Source organism: Loxodonta africana, chromosome 3 (assembly GCF_030014295.1).
Source record: "Loxodonta africana isolate mLoxAfr1 chromosome 3, mLoxAfr1.hap2, whole genome shotgun sequence".
NCBI classification, from domain to species: Eukaryota; Metazoa; Chordata; class Mammalia; order Proboscidea; family Elephantidae; genus Loxodonta; species Loxodonta africana.
In genome coordinates this window covers 82,265,068-82,285,558 of record NC_087344.1, presented here as the reverse complement: position 1 = coordinate 82,285,558, position 20,491 = coordinate 82,265,068, and the positions used below count along the sequence as shown (strand labels likewise).

Sequence of the window (20,491 nt, the reverse complement as noted above, 5' to 3'; positions counted from 1 at the left end):
TGGCTGTAATTATTATGAAAGTAAATTGCCAGGCCTTTCTTCTGCAGGGCTGCTGGATGGGTTCAAACCACCAACCCATTAGGTTAGTAGTCAAGCATAAACTGTTTGTACCACCTAGGGACCTCACTTAATGCATAGTAAGGGTTTAAATTATGTTTACTGAATGAATGAATGAATCTACCTATTGATGGTTCTATCCCTTGGAATTGCTGTTCTTGTTAGGTGCCGTCGAGTCGGCTCCAACTCATAGCGACCCTATACACAACGCAACACTGTCCGGTCCTGCACCATCCTTATAGTCATTGTTATGATCGAGCCCATTGTTGCAGCCACTGTGTCAATCCACCTCACTGAGGGTCTTCCTCTTTTCTGTTGCCCTGTACTTTACCAAGCATGATGTCCTTCTCCAGGGACTGATCCCTCTTGACAACATGTCCAAAGTATGTAAGATGCTGTCTCACCATCCTTGCTTCTAAGGAGCATTCTGGTTGTACTTCTTCCGAGACAGATTTGTTCTTTTGGCAGTCCATGGTATATTCAGTATTCTTTGCCAGCACCACAATTCAAAGGTGTCATTTCTTCTTCAGTCTTCCTTATTCATTGTCCACCTTTCACATGCATATGATGGAATTGAAAATACCATGGCTTGGGTCAGGCACACCTTAGTCTTCAAGGTGACATCTTTGCTTTTCAACACTTTAAAGAGGGCCTTTGCAGCAGATTTGCCCAGTGCAGTGCATTTTTTTATTTCATGATTGCTGCTTCCATGGGTGTTGATTGTGGATCCAAGTAAAATGAAATCCTTGACAACCTCAGTCTTTTCTCCATTTATCATGATGTTGCTTACTGGTCCAGTTGTGAGGATTTTTGTATTCTTTATGTTAAGGTGTAATCCACACTGAAGGCTGTAGGTCTTTGATCTTTATCAGTAAGAGCTTCAAGTCCTCTTCACTGTCAGCAAGCAAGGTTGTGTCATCTGCATAATGCAGGATGTTAATGAGTCTTCCTCCAATCCTGATGCCCCCATTCTTCTTTGTATAGTCCAGCTTCTCGGATTATTTGCTCAGCATACAGATTGAATAGGTATGGTGAAAGAATAGAACCCTGACACACACCTTTCCTGACTAACCACTCAGTATCCCCTTGTTCTGTCTGAACAACGGCCTCTTGGTCTATGTACAGGTTCCTCATGAGCACAATTAAGTGTTCTGGAATTCTCATTCTTTGCAACATTATCCATAATTTGTTATGATCTACACAGTCGAATGCCTTTGCATGGTCAGTAAAACACAGGTAAACATCCTTCTTGTATTCTCTGCTTTCAGCCAGGATCCATCTGACATCAACAATGATATCCCTGGTTCCACGTCCTCTTCTGAAACCGGCCTGAATTTCTGGCAGTTCCCTGTCAATATACTGCTGCAGCCGCTTTTGAATGATCTTCAGCAAATGCTTGCTTGTGTGTGATATTAATGATATTGTTCTATAATTTCCACATTGGGTTGGATCACCTTTCTTGGGAATAGGCATAAATATGGATCTCTTCCAGTCAGTTGGCTAGGAGGCTGTCTTCCAAATTTCTTGGCATAGACAAGTGAGCCCTTCCTGAGGTTGAATATCAACTTTGTTCTACCATAGGGCACTTTGTTTTTTAATAAGAAAAAAAGCTCAGTGTGACCACCATCAAAAATATATGCGATCTAATCCCTGCTGATCAGCATTCCTGTTTTCTGAAACGATCATTACATTTTAGTACTATTTTCCTAGGTAATATCCAGAGTCCTTTTTTTCCCCTACAAGTGTTGCATGAGAAGAAATAAAATACTATAAAATACTTTCCCTGGCATAATATTTTGGTGCAGAGACTGGGATTCTATCATGTGGTCCTAGATCTTTGAGCCAAAGAAAACTTCCTCCTAAGATTTTTATCTTTTAGCTACTTCTCAGTTAAGAATAGTCCCTGGGTGGCGCAAATGGTTAGGCACTCGACTACTAGCTGAAAAGTTTGTGGTTTGAACCCACTCAGAGGCACTTTGGAAGACAGGCCTGGCAATCTGCTTCCGAAAGGTCACAGCCTTGAAAACCTTATGGAGCAATTCTACTCTGCATACATGTGGTCGTCATGAGTCAGAATCAACTAGATGGCAACCAACAACAGCTAAGAATATTTACATTCACCTTCCAGGACTCCGCTTCCTTGCCTGCAGAAACATTCCAGAACCCTCTTCTGGAATTGAGAGCTGCATTCTTAGTGTCAAGAGCCCTAGATGAACTCCTGGATCTACACCTGAATTAGATGGGGGAAAGCTTGAGTAGCTTTTTCTGTTTCTCCTACAGGTTCCCAATAAGCAAGTTTGCTTCATATGACTCACAGAAGATACCTTTCCTTTTCCTTGTATACTTTCCTCTGTATACCTTCTGAGCTGTACCCAATTTGAATTCTGAGACTAGGCCAGAGCACATGAACACTTAGCTCAGATCACAGCTGTTTTACAAACTAATTTAAACTCAGCTTAAAGAAGAGAAAAATAACTTTTATTACTAAGAGCATGACAATTTATAAACTCATAATTCACAATTTGGTATTCTAAAGGTGTTCAGGGAATCTTTCTAAAGAAGAAGTATACATGAGGAGGAACATTCTATTTAGCAATTTTGTTGCTTCCCTTTGGGGTTAGAGCAGCAAAGGAGTAAAAAGCCATATAAGAATAGTGGGCACAAGGAGACACTGACCAATTGATGGATTTGTACAGTAAGAGTGTAATTTTGATTTAGAAGAGTTGCTGACGCCAGAGTTTTTTCCTTTGAAGAACCGCTTCTCAGATCCAGTGGATGATGTGAATGCATTTAGAACCCTGAGTAAAGACTTAGTAAGAATGTCTTCTATTTGATTTGTGTTTGTATAGGATCAGGTTACTGTAGAATGTAGAGAAATGGTTTTGCTCCAGTTTCTAAACAAAATAAAAAGCATGTCCTAACGGAATTTGTTTTGACATTCTTGCTGCCCCACACAGGTCAAGTTACAAAATGGAACAAAAGAATAGAGCTAGAGGGTAGTAAGAGGCCTTGCCCAAAATGTTGTAACCGTTAGGAATGGCATTCTTATAGTATATGAAACCTTTAAATAAAGAATGTTATGTGGGGTGTGCATTCATCTCCATATTAAAAAGGCCATGTTGGAAATAAAATGTCATAGAGCTTAGAAAAGATGAGGATTAAGATCGCCTAAAAATTTTTGATTGCTGTGAGAGTTTGATTATAGTTCATATATTTATGCAGAGGCATGTTCCTTTAGCTCATCTGAGGTTAGGCTTTGCTTGAAATGAGGGGATCTTTAGATATTGGAATAAGGGAGCTAGCTACAGTTGCGGTCAGAACAGTAACATAATAACATTTTTTGAGCCCTTGGGTACAAGCCACTATTCTAGTTACTTTATATATACTGACTCATTTAAATATCATTTCAGTATATTCTGATGACTTAGTTCAGTGCACTCAGCCTCCAGGAAGTGTCCAGGAAATCTTTTTTCTCCTGGAAAAGGATACCTGGGTAGTTTTTTAATGTTTTAAAATAAATCTGAGAACAATTTTGACAACTCTCAAAAATATACATTTGATCACAGGACACTGTGGTTAATTGAAAATAGCTATGTATAAACTTCTCCTTTTGAAAAGCAGTTTATTACTTGGTTTTCATTCACATGCCTCCCACCCCAGGCCACTGATGTAGGCTACTGAATGGAACAGTGTAATTTCTGAAATCATTTCACAGTTATATATCATCCTTTTCTGTGTTCAAACCAGTAACCGAGGTGATAGGTGTTAGCCTACAGCATCCATTCTGGCAACATATGTACCTTGTGTATGTGCACACCGTGCCTGCAGAGAATGACTTCATCAAAGGATGCACTCTGTAAAGAGGAGCGTGATTTTTTTTTTCCCAATCAACGTTCAAATCTGTGTGCTGAGGAACTGCAGTTTTGAATAGATCGGTTATCCATTGGTATGTATACAAGACAACTTGTTCTGTGACTCTTATGCTCCACAGAATGGTTAGGGGAAAAGGAAACTACCGTTATTAAAGTATGTTTTATGCATGTTAGATTTTTTAATGAATTTTCCAGACGAATCTTTCCCATTTTATATTTTTTTCTACAAAAATAACGGAAAAAATTTTCTAATTTTTAAAATATACACCAAATCCCGTTGTAGGAATCCAAGTAAAAGAACACTGGAAAAGTAGGCTAATGCAAGGGTATCTCTGTAAGTGAATGCCTGGGCTTGGGAAGCCTCATTGTTCTTTAACTATGGTTGTTGGCACAGATGGAGAGCGGAGACCACTGCCTGCTGAAGCTGGTGCTGAGAAGGGGCCTGTGGCTGCTCTTCAGAGGTTAATACAAGGAAAACCTCTTGATTTGCTAGAGGAGTCTGCGAGGGGAGCAGATGGCCGCAAGAAGGACCCTCCAGCTTACTCAGCTGCTCAGAGAAGCTTAGGATGACCTCTGTAATACAAACAAACCAAGTAGCTCTCAGGGTAATCAGGCAGCATCATTTGTATTCTCAAATAACAATACTGCTCCTCACTTTGCAGTTTCTCGCACCCTCACCCAGTGTGTGGGCGCCATCTGCTTCTTGTGAACTTATATAGGCCCTGGCCAGTTGAGATTGCTATTGAGTGATATCTCTGGGAAATATGCTCTTTATAAATTAACTTTCACATGAGTCAGGTAGGCAGGTAAATATTATTATGTCTATTTGCTTAATTAGGAAACTGAGGCAAAGAGGAATTCAGGGACACTGGAATTAGAACTCAAGCATTCTGATTCCAGAGCTCTTTATATCATAATATGAGTGTACAGACCCCATTCTAGTGCTCTGGTTTAGGCTGTAGTTACCCAGCTTTTGAATAAGGCTTTCTGGAAAGGGAATTAGTTATTTTGACTGGGCCTACATGTCACTCTCACTGTTTCAAGGCTTCATGTGGCTTACTGTTTTGCTAAGTGACAAAAAGGAAAGAAAGATTGGCTGCTTTATTTTCTGCCAGTATACTGTTGTAGCCTTCCAGGATATAGGAATTAAGGTCTAATTTATACTATGTAGTTTCATTAAACCCCAATTTATTCAAGAGGGAAGTATTCTCGTTCAATGGAGTTACCTAGTATATATACATTGTCTTTAAACTGACTATAAGAAAAATTACTCTTTTTGAAAATCACAGCTCTCCTTTTCCCTGCCATTGGCTGAAATAACATTAATTTTCATGCATTAGCACCTGCCCAGGGGCCTGGTGAATCAAAAGAGCAATGAGCAAAGTGGTTTTAATTGCCCAAGCTTTACTAGATAGAGCCTTTCTTGCACTCAGAAACACAAAAGACTTTGAATGGTGTCAGAGGGCTGTACTGATAAGTGCTTTCCTTTAGAACTCTGAGCAGATGATTCACTCACTGTGCTAAGACATTGTCTTGTACAGATGAGTTCATGAGCCCATCTTCATTCCAGCTGAGAGAGCATCATAGAGCACTTGTCAGTTTCAGTTGCTTTGAACAATTGCCCAGGAAATCAAGCAAACTTCAGAAACTCTGAAGTCATTAGTGTAGGACTCTATTTTTGTAGAATTGTACTTGCCAATGACTTTTATGAAGTATCATATACATAATTTAAACTGTATAGTCATGACTTGATGGCACACAACAGCAACAGTCTTATTTAATATATCAAGAGTGGCTAAGAGTGCAAGCTCTAGAGTCAGACTGCCTGTGTTCAGATCCCATCCCTATTTTTTGCAGTCTTTGGATCATAGATAAGTTCCTTTACTTCTCTGAGCCCCAGTTTCCTTATCTGAAAAAGGGCTATTGTATAGTGAAAGATGGAAACAACCTAGATGCCCATCACCAGATGAATGTATAAACAAACTATGGTATACACACACAATGGAGTATTATGCAACAATAAAGGAAAATGATGAATCTGCAAAGCATCTCATAACATGGATGAATCTGGAGGGCATTATGCTGAGTGAAATAAGGCAGTCACAAAATGACAAATATTGTATGAGAGCACTACTGTAAAAACACATGAAAAGGTTTATACACAAAAAGAAGCAATCTTTGATAGTTACAAGGGAGGGGAGGGATGGGGATGGAAAAACACTAAGTAGACAATAGATAAGTGGTAACTTTGGTGAAGGGTAAGACAGTACACAGTACTGGGGAAGCCAGCACAACTTGTACAAGGCAAGGTCATGGAAGCTCCATAGACACATCCAAACTCCCTGAGGGACCGAATTGCTAGGCTGAGGTCTGTGGGGACCATGGTCTCAGGGAACATCTAGCTCAATTGGTATAACATAGTTTATAAAGAAAATGTTCTACATTCTACTTTGGTGTATAGTGTCTGGGGTCTTAAAAGCCTGTGAGCAGCCATCTAAGTTACTCCACTGGTCTCACCCCTTCGGGAGCAAGGGAGAATGAAGAAAGCTAAAGATACAAGGGAAAGATTAGTCCAAAGAACTAATGGACCACATCTATGACAGCCTCCACCAGACTGAGTCCAGTACAACCAGATGGTGCTGGGCTACCACCAACGACTGCTTTGACAGGAATCACAATAGAGGATCCTGGACAGAGCTGAAGAAAAATGTAAAACAAAATTCTAACAGAAAAAAAGACCAGACTTACTGGCCTGACAGAAACTGGAGAAACCCCAAGAGTATGGCCCATGGACACCCTTTTAGCTCAGTAATGAAGTTACTCCCGAGGTGCACCCTTCAGCCAAAGATTAGACAGGCCCATAATACAAAATGAGACTGAAGGAGTACACCAGCCTAGCACCAAGGACTAGAAGGCAGGAGGGGACAGGAAAGCTGGTAATAGGGAACCAAAGGTAGAGAGGGGAGAGTGTTGACATGTTATGGGGTTGTTAACCAATGCCATAAAACAATATGTGTACTAATTGTTTAATGAGAAACTAGTTTGTTCTGTAAATCTTCATCTAAAGTACAATTTTAAAAAAAGGGCTGTTGTGAGAGTTAAATTAGTTGATACATGGAAAGCACTCAGAATATTGTCTGGCACATAGTACATACTCAGTAAATGTTAGCAAATAAAACTTCATTGTTTTATATTGTTAAAAATGAAAAATGCATTGTAAAAATTGGCAGAAGCATAAATCTGTTCATTTGAATTGTAGACATGAATAATGGAAAATGATCTTGGTGCTTTCATATTATTAGCATGTGTAGAAATTATTGTTACTATGCTCACCATCCCAATAAAATTATTTTGATTTTTGACTGATTTCATTTTAATCATAAAATCAGGACTTTTATAAAGATCCTTAATCTATGAATCATAGATATGAATGTATAAATTAAAAATTCAGTTTAATGTTAATTTATTCAACCATCCATAAATAAATACTTACTGAGCCCTAACAGTGTGCCTGAGATGATAATATAGAGATGAAAAAAACATAACCTCAGCTTTCAAGGAGCTCATAATATAAAGGGAAAAGACAAACATGAAAAGTATTAATTACACTTATGTCAGGTTTTATAATGGAGATATGAATGATGAAAAATGGGAGTTTAGGAAGAAGCACTTAACTGTCTGAAGAGACCAAGGAGACTTTCCCAGAGTAGGTATCATTTGAGTCAAGAATTAAGGATGAGAATGTCATGCCTGATAGAGGAAACTTCACATGGAAAGTCATCAAGGCAAAGAAATGGAGAAAACATAACTAGTCAAGAATTTTTAAGTAGGTTGATATGTTTAGTTAGTTTAGAAATGGTGGGAAACAAATCTGAAGAGATAGAAATAGGCCACGTCATGAAGGAGTTGGAACTTTATCCTGTAATCAGTGAGGAACATTGAAGGATTTTAAACAGTTCAGTTCCGCAGACATTATTGTAAATGCTTATTCTTTGCCAGACCTTGTGTTAAGTACCAGGAATATCTAAAAAACCAAAACCAAACCCAGTGCTGTCGAGTCGATTCCGACTCACAGCAACCCAATAGGACAGAGTAGAACTGCCCCATAGAGTTTCCAAGGAGCACCTGGTGGATTCAAACTGCGGACCCTTTGGTTAGCAGCCGTAGCACTTAACCACTACGCCACCAGAGTTCCCACTAGGAATATAAGATAAGTAAATTACAATAGTAAGAATGACATGATTTGATTTCCCTTTTGGAAAGATCATTCTGCTCATGTTATGGAAGATGGGTCAAGGGGTCAAGACTTGGAGGCAGGAAGATTAGTTTATTCAGCCAAAAGATTATTATAATCTTGAGCTGAAGTAGTTTTGGGGGAGTTAAAAAGGGAGGAGCTAGATTGGAGAGAGATTTAGGAAGTAGAATCCACAGGATTTAGTGGTTTTTTGGATATGGAGTGGAGAGAGGCTCTAAAGAAAAATCCCAGAGCAATGTCCTGCCTGCCTCACCAGCCTCATCACATGCCACTTTACCACTTCCTGTTTGCTCCAATCACTGGTCTTTCCTCTCTGCCTCAGGGCCCCTGCGTATGTCTTTTTTTCCTACCTGGAGTCCTCTTTACCACTACTCTGCCATTCCCCATCCTTTCACCTAGCTAACTTTTACTTATTCTACTTATTCTATAAAATTTTGCTCAAAATGTCATTTCCTTAAGATACTCATTCCTTACCACTTGTTCTGAACCAAGTCAGGTCTCCCCTGTTATACACTATGCTATTATTCTGTACTCCTTCATAGCACTTATCATAATTGGAATTAAATAATTATTTGTGGACCTAATTGTTTAATATCTGTCTCCCCAGCTAGAATATAAATGCCATAAATCAGGGATTATTTGGTCTTTTCATGGATGTATCCTTGGGACCTAACACATAAAAGAAAAAAGATGTTAAATAACTACTAGTTCAATGAGTGACTTAAGTTTAAGAGATTAACATTTTTGTGTGTTTTTGACTCTGAATTTCCTGTAATCCCAAAGGGAAAGACAAGCGCTATGACTTTTTGGTTAGCAAATTGAATCTAACCAGGGAGACCACATGTTGCATATTCTCTGCCATTTGAGCCTATTAGGATTCCATTTTTTGATCAGTTTAGTAATTGAGCATCACAGTAGCTGACTGTATGTTAAAAAAAAAAAAGTAAAATTGGATAAGTATGATTTGTTGTTGTTGTTGTTGTTAGGTGCTGTCGAGTCGGTTCCGACTCATAGCGACCCTATGCACAACAGAATGAAACACTGCCCGGTCCTGCGCCATCCTTAAAATCATTGTTATGCTTGAGCTCATTGTTGCAGCCACTGTGTCAATCCACCTTGTTGAGGGTCTTCCTCTTTTCCGCTGACCCTGTACTCTGCCAAGCATGATGTCCTTCTCCAGGGACTGATCCCTCCTGACAACATGTCCAAAGTATGTGAGACGCAGTCTTGCCATCCTTGCCTCTAAGGAGCATTCTGGCCGCACTTCTTCCAAGACAGATTTGTTCCTTCTTTTGGCAGTCCATGGTATATTCAATATTCTTCGCCAACACCACAATTCAAAGGGGTCAACTCTTCTTCGGTCTTCTGTATTCACTGTCCAGCTTTCACATGCATATGATGTGATTGAAAATACCATGGCTTGTGTCAGGCGCACCTTAGTCTTCAGGGTGACATCTTTGCTCTTCAACACTTTGAAGAGGTCCTTTGCAGCAGATTTGCCCAATGCAGTGTGTCTTTTGATTTCTTGACTGCTGCTTCCATGGCTGTTGATTGCGGATCCAAGTAAAATGAAATTATTGACAACTTTAATCTTTTCTCCATTTATCATGATGCTGCTCATTGGTCCAGTTGTGAGGATTTTTGTTTTCTTTATGTTGAGGTGTAATCCATATGGAAGGCTGTGGTCTTTGATCTTCATTAGTAAGTGCTTCAAGTCCTCTTCACTTTCAGCAAGCAAGGTTGTGTCATCTGCATAATGCAGGTCGTTAATGAGTCTTTCTCCAATCCTGACACCCCGTTCTTCTTCATATAGTCCAGCTTCTCAGATTATTTGTTCAGCATACGGATTAAATAGGTTATGGTGAAAGAATACAACCCTGACACACACCTTTCCTGACTTTAAACCAATCAGTATCCCCTTGTTCTGTCCAAACAACTGCCTCTTGATCTATGTAAAGGTTTCTCATGAGCACATTAAGTGTTCTGGAATTCCCATTCTTCGCAGTGTTATCCATAGTTTCTTATGATCCACACAGTCGAAAGCCTTTGCATAGTCAATAAAACACAGGTAAACATCCTTCTGGTATTCTCTGCTTTCAGTATGATTTAGCTATGTCCTAATTTAAAAAAAAAATTAAAGAAGCTATACCAGATAAATCACTCTGATTTTCCTGACCTAGGAAAATGAGGTTGATGTGGTAGAGACATTATAGTGGAAATAAAATGTAGTTGTTAGGAGCTTTGACTCTGAAGCCAGGCTGCCTAGGCTCAAAGTCTACCTCTGTCATTTACTGGCTGTGTAAACTTAAGCAAGTTAACTTCTCTAAGCCTCAGTTTCTTTACCTGCATAAAATGGGGTTAATAACAGTACTTAACACATAATGTATATAAAAAAAAAAATGTATGGTGAGGCTAAAATGATAAAATGTATGTAAAAGGACTTAAAAAGTGCTTAGGGCATGGTAAGTGCTGAAAAAATTTACTGATTGAAATTTATTTTCTTTTTTGATCAAAAGAAGCAATTGGCTGTATTCAGGAAGTATGTCGTTGTTGTTAGGTGCCATTGAGTCGGTTTTGACTCCTAGCGACCCTGTGTACAACTGAATGAAACACTGCCCAGTAGTGCACCATCCTTATGGTTGTTGTTATGCTTAAGCCCATTGTTGCAGCCACGGTGTCAATCTATCTCACTGAGGTTCTTCCTCCTTTTCGCTGACCCAATACTTTACCAAGCATGATGTTCTTCTCCAGGAACTGATCCCTCCTCACAACATGTCCAAAGTATGTGAAATGTAGTCTCGCCATCCTTGCTTCTAAGGAACATTTTGGTTGTACTTCTTCGAAGACAGATTTGTTTGTTCTTTTGGCAGTCCATGGTGTAGTCAATAATCTTCGCCAACACCACAATTCAAAGGCATCAGTTCTTTTTCGGTCTTCCTTATTCATCGTCCAGCTTTCACATGCGTAGAAGGTGATTGAAAACACCATGGCTTGGGTCAGGCACACCTTATTCTTCAAGGTGACTGCTATGGATTGAATTATGTCCACCCAAAAATGTGTGTATCAGTTTGGCTGGGCCATGATTCCTGGTATTGTGTGGTTTTCCTATATGTTGTAAATCCTGCCTCATGTGGTGTTAATGAGGGAGGATGGGTGACAGCTGTGTTGGTGAGGCAGGACTCAATCTATAAGATTGGATTGTGTCTTGAGGCAGTCTCTTGAGATATAAAAGAAAAAAGAGCAGAGAGACAGGGGACCCCAGACCACCAAGAAAGCAGTGCCTGGAGCACAGCGCACCCTTTGGACCTGGGGTTCCTTTACAGAAAAGCTCCTGGTCTGGGGGAAGATTGATGAGAAGGCCAACAGAGGGAGAAAGGTTTCCCCAGGTGCTGACACCCTGAATTTGGACTGTTAGCTTACTTTACTGTGAGAAAATAAACTTCTGTTTGTTAAAGCCATCCACTTGTGGTATTTCTGTTTATAGCAACACTAGATACCTAAGACAGTGACATCTTTCCTTTTAAACACTTTTAAAGAGGTCTTTTGCAACGGATTTGCCCAATGCAATGCATCTTTTGATTTCTTGACTGCTGTTTCCATGGGTGTTGATTGTGGATCCAAGTAAAATGAAATCCTCAACAACTTCAATCTTTTCCCCATTTCATGATGTTGTTTATTGGTCCAGTTGTGAGAATTTTCGTTTTATGTTGAGGTGTAATCCACACTGAAGGCTGTGGCCTTTGATCTTCATCAGTAAGTGCTTCAAGTCCTCTTCACTTTCAGCAAGCAAGGTTGTGTCATCTGCATAATGCAGGTTGTTAATGAGTCTTGCTCCAATCCCAATGTCCAGTTCTTCTTCATATAGTCCAGTTTCTCAGATTATTTGTTCAGCATACAGATTGAATAGGCATGGTGAAAGGATATTAACTTGAAAAAAACTCTTTACAGACTTATTTTTCCCAATTTTTAAAGCCCAGGAAGTTTCAAAATGTGAACTTATGGTAATTTTAATTTCTGTTTTTATTGTTTTATTCATGCAGTAAAATTGGGGCAAATCACATAACTTCTCTGAGCCTGTTCCTTTTCTGTGAAATTATTATCTCTTAGGTTTTTTATTATTTGATTCTGGCAGGTTTTTTATTATTTGATTCTGGCTAGAGTTTCTTGTAAACTAGAATATAGGTGCAAATGTTGGAGCATGTTCATTTCATATAATTCAGTTCTACAGCTGGGAGTACCAGGTAGAGTTTCATTTGGAGGTAATGTATGAGCTAAGCTATGAAGAACATAAGATTTCCTTATCTGGAAAAGAGAATATATATGTCACAATTGTCCAAATGGAAAAATAGTCCTTGGTACTTCTGTTAGAACTGATAAAGTTTAGTCCAAGGTTGGATCAAGCCCCAAAACCAAACCCGTTGCTGTCAAGTTGATTCCGGCTCATAGAGACCCTATATGACAGAGTAGAACTGCCCCATAGGGTTTCCAAGGCTGTAATCTTTATGGAAGTAGACTGTCACATCTTTCTCCTGTGGAGCGACTGGTAGGTTCGAACCACTCACCTTTCAGTAAGCAGCCGAATGCTTTAACCACTGCACTACCAGGACTCCTCGAGTCCAGCCCATACCCTTGATTTTCGAGCCTTGATGTTGGGAAAGAAAATTGTTAAGTTAGCAGTTTCAGTCAATTCCCATTTCCTCTTGTGCTGTTATTCAGGTAGGAGACAGGAGAATTAGAACTCTTTTAGCCATGAGCCTCTCATGAGTTTTTTGTTTTGTTTTTTTACAATTTCTTGCTGATCATGAGGTTCTCAGAATTCTTACTGTACATTTAAGCATGACAAGCTCCAGCAGGAACCACTTACAAAGAAATTGGTTGTCAGGGGCCTATGAGGCCAATTCTGTACTTTTTTTAGATCTCGCCTCACTCATAAGTGGCATTTGGAGCATGTTAATGGCAAGGAAAACATGGCATACTTAGGGGATGACATGCTAGTAGGGGTTCATCTTTTAGCAGGTGTTCATAGAAGGACATCGATTTCCTTGGAAGCTGAGTCACTATCAGGGCATTGTGATATGTGATGGAGAAGGGGCTGCAGTATGATTTTATTTTTATATTTCTAAACAATGTAGAGGCTAGGTAGGGAAGCTGTCTTAGCCACAGAACAGAAAGTTCAATGATACATTCCTTTTTCTCAGGACAAGGCTTGCTTTGTGCTTTGAGGGGAAATGCACTGCTTGCAAAACTCCTTGAAAGTATTTTGGTGCATTATTCAGGGCCTGCTCAGTGTTAAAGCAGTTGAACGTTTTTTGCTTGTGCACGAGTTGATAGGGCCACAAGGGGAGCATCTGCTCAACTGCCTGACTTTTTTCTTCAAAAAGCCCAATCTCTACCAGGTCCATCATCTCTGCTCATTTGCACCAAAAAGAGTGCAAAGGAAGGAAAATATGGGCATTTAGCTTTTATGACCTGCTAGAACCATGAGCTATGAGTTGGAGTCGACTCAATGGTAGTAGGTTTGGTTTGGTTTTGGGTTAGAGCCATTAGCCATCACATATCTGTTAGTTTGTCTTACTGTGCTGGCTTTCACCATACTTAATCTGTATGCTGAGGAAAATATCCAAGAAGTTAAACTATGTAAAGAACATGGCATCATGATTGATGGAAGACTCATTAACAACCTGCCATAAGCAAATAACCTTACATGCTGAAGGTGAAGAGGACTTGAAGTACTTACTGATGAAGATCAAAGACCACAGCGTTCAGTGTGGATTACACCTCAACATAAAGAAAACAAAAATCCTCACAACTGGACCAATAAGCAACATAATGATAAACAGAGAAAATATTGAAGTTGTCAAGGATTTCATTTTATTTGGATCCGCAATCAACGCCCATGGAAGCAGCAGTCAGGAAATCAAACAACATATTGCATTGGGCATATCTGCTGCAAGAGACCTTTTTAAAACCCACTAGTGTCAAAAAACAATGATGTCACTTTGGGGACTAAGGTGTGCCTGATCCAGGCCATGGTATTTTCATTTGCCTCACATGCATGCAAAAGCTGGACAATGATTAAGGAAGACCAAAGAAAAATTGATGCCTTTGAATTATGGTGTTGGTGATGAATACTGAATATACCATGGACTGCCAGAAGAAAGAACAAATCTGTCTTGGAAGAAGTAGAGCCAGAATGCTCCTTAGAAGCAAGGATGGCAAGACTTTGGGCATGCTATCAGGAGGGACCAGTCTCTGGAGAAGGACATCATGCTTGGTAAAATAGTTGTTGTCGTTAGGTGTGGTTGAGTCGATTTCGACTCATAGCGACCCCACACAACACAATATTATTCAGACGCAGTATAGTTCAGCAGTTAAGAGTACAGAATCTGGAGCCAGACTACCTGTATTTGAATCCTGGTTTTGCTACTTACTGTACTCATATTGGAAACCCTGGTGGTGTAGTGGTTAAGTGTTATGGCTGCTAACTAAAAGGTCAGCAGTTCGAATCCACCAGGTGCTCCTTGGAAACTCTATGGGGCAGTTCTGCTCTGTCCTATAGGGTCACTATGAGTCAGAATAGACTCCACCACGGCAGTGGGTTTGGTTTTTTGGGTTTTGTACCCATCTTTTACACTCAGGGGCCTGGGATCCAAGCTTTTCCACATTGGCACACTCTCTTATTTAGCTTTTCTGTGGAGTCTTTTTTCATCAGGGTTTAAGCCATTTCTCAAGAATGTAGTAAATACTCCCAAGTGACCTGAGGAAGGTTACAAATTACTTTCTTAGCACCTGGTTTTCAATAGTGTTGAAACTTGGCTTTGTATGTGACTCTCTCTGATTCTCTCAGCATGGAGACCCTTTAATGAAAACTGTATAAAGACAATAATAATAAATCTGTAGGCTATTTTACAGTTTTACAAAGCACTTTTTAAAAATATTTTTTTAATTTATTGTGCTTTAAGTGAAAGCTTATAAGTCAAGTCAGTCTCTCATACAAAAGCTTATACACACCTTGCTGTGTACTCCTAGCAGCTCTCCCCTTAATGAGACAGCACACTCCTTCTCTCCTCCCTGTATTTCCCATGTCCGCTCAACCAGCTCCTGTCCTCCCCCCTACCCCCGCCTTCAAACAGGAACTGCCCACATAGTCTCATGTGTCTACTTGAGCCAAGAAGCTCACTCCTCACCAGTGTCATTTTCTGTCTTACAGTCCAGTCCAATCCCTTTCCGAAGAGTTGGCTTCAGGAATGGTTCCAGTCTTGGGCTAACAGAGGGTCCGGGAACCATGGCCTCCGAAGTCCCTTTAGTCTCAGTCAGATCATTAAGTCTGGTCTTTTTAAAAGAATTTGAGGTCTGCATCTCACTGTTTTCCTGCTCCATCAGGGATTCTCTGTTATGTTCCCTGTCGGGGCAGTCATCAATAATAGTAACTGGGCACCATCTAGTTCTTCCAGTCTCAAGCTGATAGAGTGTCTGGTTTATGTGGTCCTTTCTATCTCTTGGGCTCATATTTACCTTGTGTCTTTGGTGTTCTTCATTCTCCTTTGCTCCAGGTAGGTTGAGACCAGTTGATGCATCTTAGATGGCCACTTGCTAGCGTTTAAGACCCCAGAAGCCACTGACCAAAGTGGGATGCAGAATGTTTTCTTAATACATTTTGTTATGCCAGTTGGCCTAGATGTCCCCTGAAACTGTGGTCCCCAGACCCCTGTCCCTGTTACTCTGGCCTTCAAAGCATTCGGTTGTATTCAGGAAACTTCTTTGCTTTGGGTTTGTTTACAAAGCACTTTTGTAAGATAAGCAGAGCAAGTATTGTCTCCATTTTACCTTAGAGGAAGCAGTAGCTCACTTGCAAAGTGAGTGGCCCAGGACTGCAGGAAAAAAAAAAAAATTTTTTTTTTTTGTAAATAGCAAATCCTGGCCTCCTAATCCCTAGTGTCATGTTCTCTGTGTTGTGTTATTCTGTTGGCCATGTCTGGTGGGTGTGTAAGTCTGGAGAGGAGCTATTTCTCAACCTTGTAGTTCTCTTCCTCTTTACCCATACTTAATCATATTTAAATGAAATTCTTTGACTTGACTTTAAACAAATGACAGTAAATATTTTTAAAACTGCAGAGCTAAGTTTAAAAAATCTGTGGAGTTTAGAAAATATACCTGGGTGCTAAAGAAAAAAAAATTTTTTTTTTGACCTTTTTTTGCTCTGGCAGTTAATTTTTCAGTAATGTACACTCTTTCTTTTTTTGGATTGGACCTAAATGTGCCTTTAGTTGTGTTGATTTTGCCATGTTTTAGTGACACAAGAAGAGAAGCAGTTTTATAAATATGCTTATGAATTTAGGTCTCATTCTTATTTTAATTAGCCATAATTATCTGAAACTTAAACTTTGGAAAATTTTCTCTCTGCATTTTTTAATTCTCCTGGGTCACAATGGTAGCTCTGAAACTTACACCAGCAGCTTTTCTTCTTTGGCAAATGTTTCTACAACAAATGTAAGATTATTTTAAATTATATTCCTGTTCACAGTTGTGCAGTGCTGTTAAACAGGTAAGTCTCAGAAATTAGCCTAACATTTGTTCTGATCTCTGCTTTACCATTTGGCACATTATGCTGTAATAATCTATTTATGTGTTTGTGATTTTTGAGGATAAGGACTTTATTGTGGCATCTTTAAAGGTGGTGTAATATAATTAAAAGAAAATGGGTTTTGCAGTTAGTCAGACCTGGATCCAAATCCCAGGCATATCACTTGCTTGCTGAGGGACCATGGGCAAATTACTTAACCTTTCTGAGCCTCAGTTTATGCAACTTTAAAATAAGAAAAAAATGATGCCGACTTCACAAGGTTGTTGTGTTAAAGTATGAAAAGCACCCAACACAGTTCTGCTACACAGTAAGTGCTTAACAGATATTAGCTGTGCCTTTGTTGTATAGTAATAGTCTAAATTCATGAGGGATAAGAATGAGGATCAGCACAAAGCCGGTTCCTATGAGGTGGAGGTCAGACGTACTTGCAGTCTCCAATTTCTTCATTTCTGACCCCAGCCGTCGTTCCTCTCCCTACCCCACCCCCTCACAGCACTCGACTTCTCTGCTGGATTCCATAATTTGTTGCAATAGCCACACAAAACTACGGACCATACTCACAGTTATGTGGTTTATTAGGGAAGTAACAGGCTACAACTCAGGATCAGGATCAACTTGGAAGTGTAATAGGAACAGATCGGGATCAGGATCAGGAAGTACACTGGCAAGGTCTGGAAGGCTCGCCTGAAGTGGAGAGTACATCCCTCCCTTCTTCAGTGCAGGAAGTTTCCAACTAGGACAGGTCTTTTAGCTGCTCTCTGCTGTCAGGCCTCTCTGCTGCTAGCTGGCCCAGCTCATGGCCAATGTAGCAGCTCCCTCAGTTTTCTTAGTTGCTGTCCACCATCAGGCCTCTCTACCCTTGGACCTCTCTGCCTCTCTGTACAGTCAGTATAGCAGCTTCAGGACTGCTTAGCTCCCACGTGGCTCTGCTTCTCTGCCAGCCCAGCTCTCAGCCAGCAGCTGTCTCAGCTGCAGCTTTTTTACCAGGACTGGGAGGCTTTTAGATACAGGTCATTCGTGTCCCAAAGGGCAAGCTCCCTTCCCAGCCCCTGTCAACCAGGAGGCCTCTAAAACTTCTGCCTTTCAGCCAGTTATATATCCCAGTTCTCTTCAGTTATAAGGTGGGGCCTCCCTCACCAGGCCAGAGTTCAACTAGTCATCGTTACCATGAGACATCAACCAACTGAGGTCTTCTACAGAAGTAACATTTTCTGCCAGCAGAGACAGGCTCCTCCTCTGGGCAAAAGTAACAAATCCTCTGGGGTAGAAAGCACCCTGGGAGGTGGTCCTCCAAGTTACTTCTTCCAAGAACTAGGACAAACGTAACAGCTCCACAAGGTTTAAGGGAAAAATCTCCCAAGCTGTTTTTCGAAAGAACCAAGGCAAAAGGCCACATAAAGGAACTCATTGCACCACAGCATCTCTCCTCCACCCTCCCACAACTATTTTTTTCATATTCCTAGGCCTAGTAGTATCTGATACTTGAGGTCTTGCTAAACTTTTGTTGAATGTCTGAATAATTAGATGATAAAAAAAAAAAAATTTTTTTAATTAGATCAATATGAAGGTTCTTGTATTCTTGTCAAAGGAGAAGTAAAGAATAAACTATTTTATTCTTATTTATAAGAATATTTAAAGAATAAACAATATTGTAGAATGAATTTATTATTGATTTGATTTTTTTCAATTTAGCTATAAGTTTAAAATGTATTCTCTCTACATTTCAAAATTATTCATGCTGTGTGCCTAGTAGAGGTGTAAACACTACACAAACTCACTATACCAATCTTTACCTTCCATGTCCTATGAAGTTTCTTGCCTTTTAGGTATTCAGTCACTTCATGTGCATGCGAAAGCTGAACAGTAAACAAGGAAGACAGAAGAATTGATGCATTTCAGTTGTGGTGTTGACAAAGAATATTGAATATGCCATGGGCTGCCAAAAGAATTTTTTTTTTTTGCCAAAAGAATGAACAAATCAGTCTTAGAAGAAATATAACCGGAATACTCCTTAGAACCGAGGATGGCAAGTCTTTGATTGCTTACTTTGAACAATCGTCAAGAAAGACCAGTCACTAGAAAAGGGTATCATGTTTGGTAAAGTGGAGGGTCATCGAAAATGAGAGAAACTCTCAATGAAATGGATTGGCACAGTAGCCACAACAATGGACTCAACCATATCAAAGACCATGAAGATGCCACAGGACTGAGCAACAGTTCATTCTGTTGTACATAAGGTCACAGCGAGTCAGAGCCAACTCAACAGCAACTAACAACAGCAAGAACATGGTCACTGTTTGGGATTGTATGTTTTGAGTAAAAAATGTTATCCTTGATTTTCCTTGTTCTCTCTCCTGTCCTTCCTCATGACACTCTTTTAGTTTCTCTCACTTACCATATTCTACATCGTACTGATGTTATTCGTAGACTTGCCTTTGGCCCCTACCCAGAGCTCAAAATCTATTATAGAGGTTCTGAACTTATTTGGGGCCATGAACCTTGTTCAGACTATGATGATAGCTACGAACTCTCCCCAGAGCAATGCACATAGCTACAAACAAACACAATTTTGTATGTAAGTCCAGGGAGTTCATGAACTCTGGGTTAAGGACCTTAGTTCTAGATTGTGTGCTTGAGAGCAAGACCTGAGCTTCACTGGCCTTTGTGTCTACAGTACAGCCTAGCATATATATAGGAGATACTCAGTGAATAGTTTCTGAATTGATGAATTGAAATGCAAAGTAGAAACTTTTACTCTCTTACTACAGAATCTCTCTCTAAACACACTTTTTTCTTTCTTTCCTTAGGCTTCCATCTGAGTGGCACAGTAACTGAGCCAGCCACAGCTTCCGAACCAGCAATGACTTACAAAGTTGCAATCAGTTTTGATCGATGCAAAATTACTTCAGTGACATGTGGCTGTGGGAACAAGGACATATTCTACTGTGCGCACGTGGTAGCACTCTCACTCTACAGAATCCGTAAACCAGACCAAGTTAAATTGCGTCTTCCTATCTCAGAAACCCTTTTCCAGATGAACAGGGATCAGCTACAAAAGTTTATTCAATATTTAATCACGGCACACCACACCGAAGTTCTTCCTACTGCACAGAAACTGGCAGATGAGATTCTATCCTCCAACTCAGAAATCAACCAAGTGCATGGTAATTGTTCAACATTTTAGTTGAAAAAACCTACTTCGTTGCTATATTTATATTGCTTCCTTAAAAGTTGATGTGTTTTTACAATTATAATCACTTAGACATAATTCATTCTATCCATACAAGTATGTATCTAACTCTGGGGTTTCCTGAAGCAATCAAATTATCCACCTCATAAAGGTTATATGTTGTTAGTTTATGGACTTTATTCATCCATACAATCCCTGTCCCCAGGAGCCCAAAATATTGAAGAATAAAAGAAAGCACAAAATAGCTTGTGCCATTCAGTGAAATGAAATGAATATGAGAATTCTCTTGACATTTCAAGATCCTGCCTGGCTTCAGGGTAATTCTGAGAAGCATCTGTTAGCATTGTGCTTATTATGAGCTGTATAATGGGGGCAGATGGATGGAAAAAGAGATTATATTCACTTATTCATTCAACAAGTATTTTTTGATTGCTTACTATGTGCAAGGAACTATGCTGGTTGTTGAGGGGGTGAAACAGACATGGTTCCTGCCTTCAAGTAGCTTATAATCTAGTAGAAAAGACAGACAAGTC

The 20,491-nt window shown here is 39.8% G+C and overlaps 1 protein-coding gene across 2 annotated transcripts in view; it reads left to right on the top strand.

The window, feature by feature from the left end:
- The window catches only part of ZSWIM5 (zinc finger SWIM-type containing 5), a 198,470-nt gene that overhangs the window by 107,249 nt on the left and 70,730 nt on the right, over positions 1–20,491 (top strand). Inside the window, exons 1-2 of one of the 2 annotated variants that reach the window (XM_064281885.1) lie at positions 18,466–19,073; positions 19,576–19,932. In XM_064281885.1, coding sequence (XP_064137955.1) covers positions 19,055–19,073; positions 19,576–19,932 — 376 coding nt within the window. In that variant the 5' untranslated portion in view covers positions 18,466–19,054. Of the gene's footprint in view, positions 1–18,465; positions 19,074–19,575; positions 19,933–20,491 lie in introns of those variants that run through there. The other variant, XM_003415562.4, reaches the window with a different exon arrangement.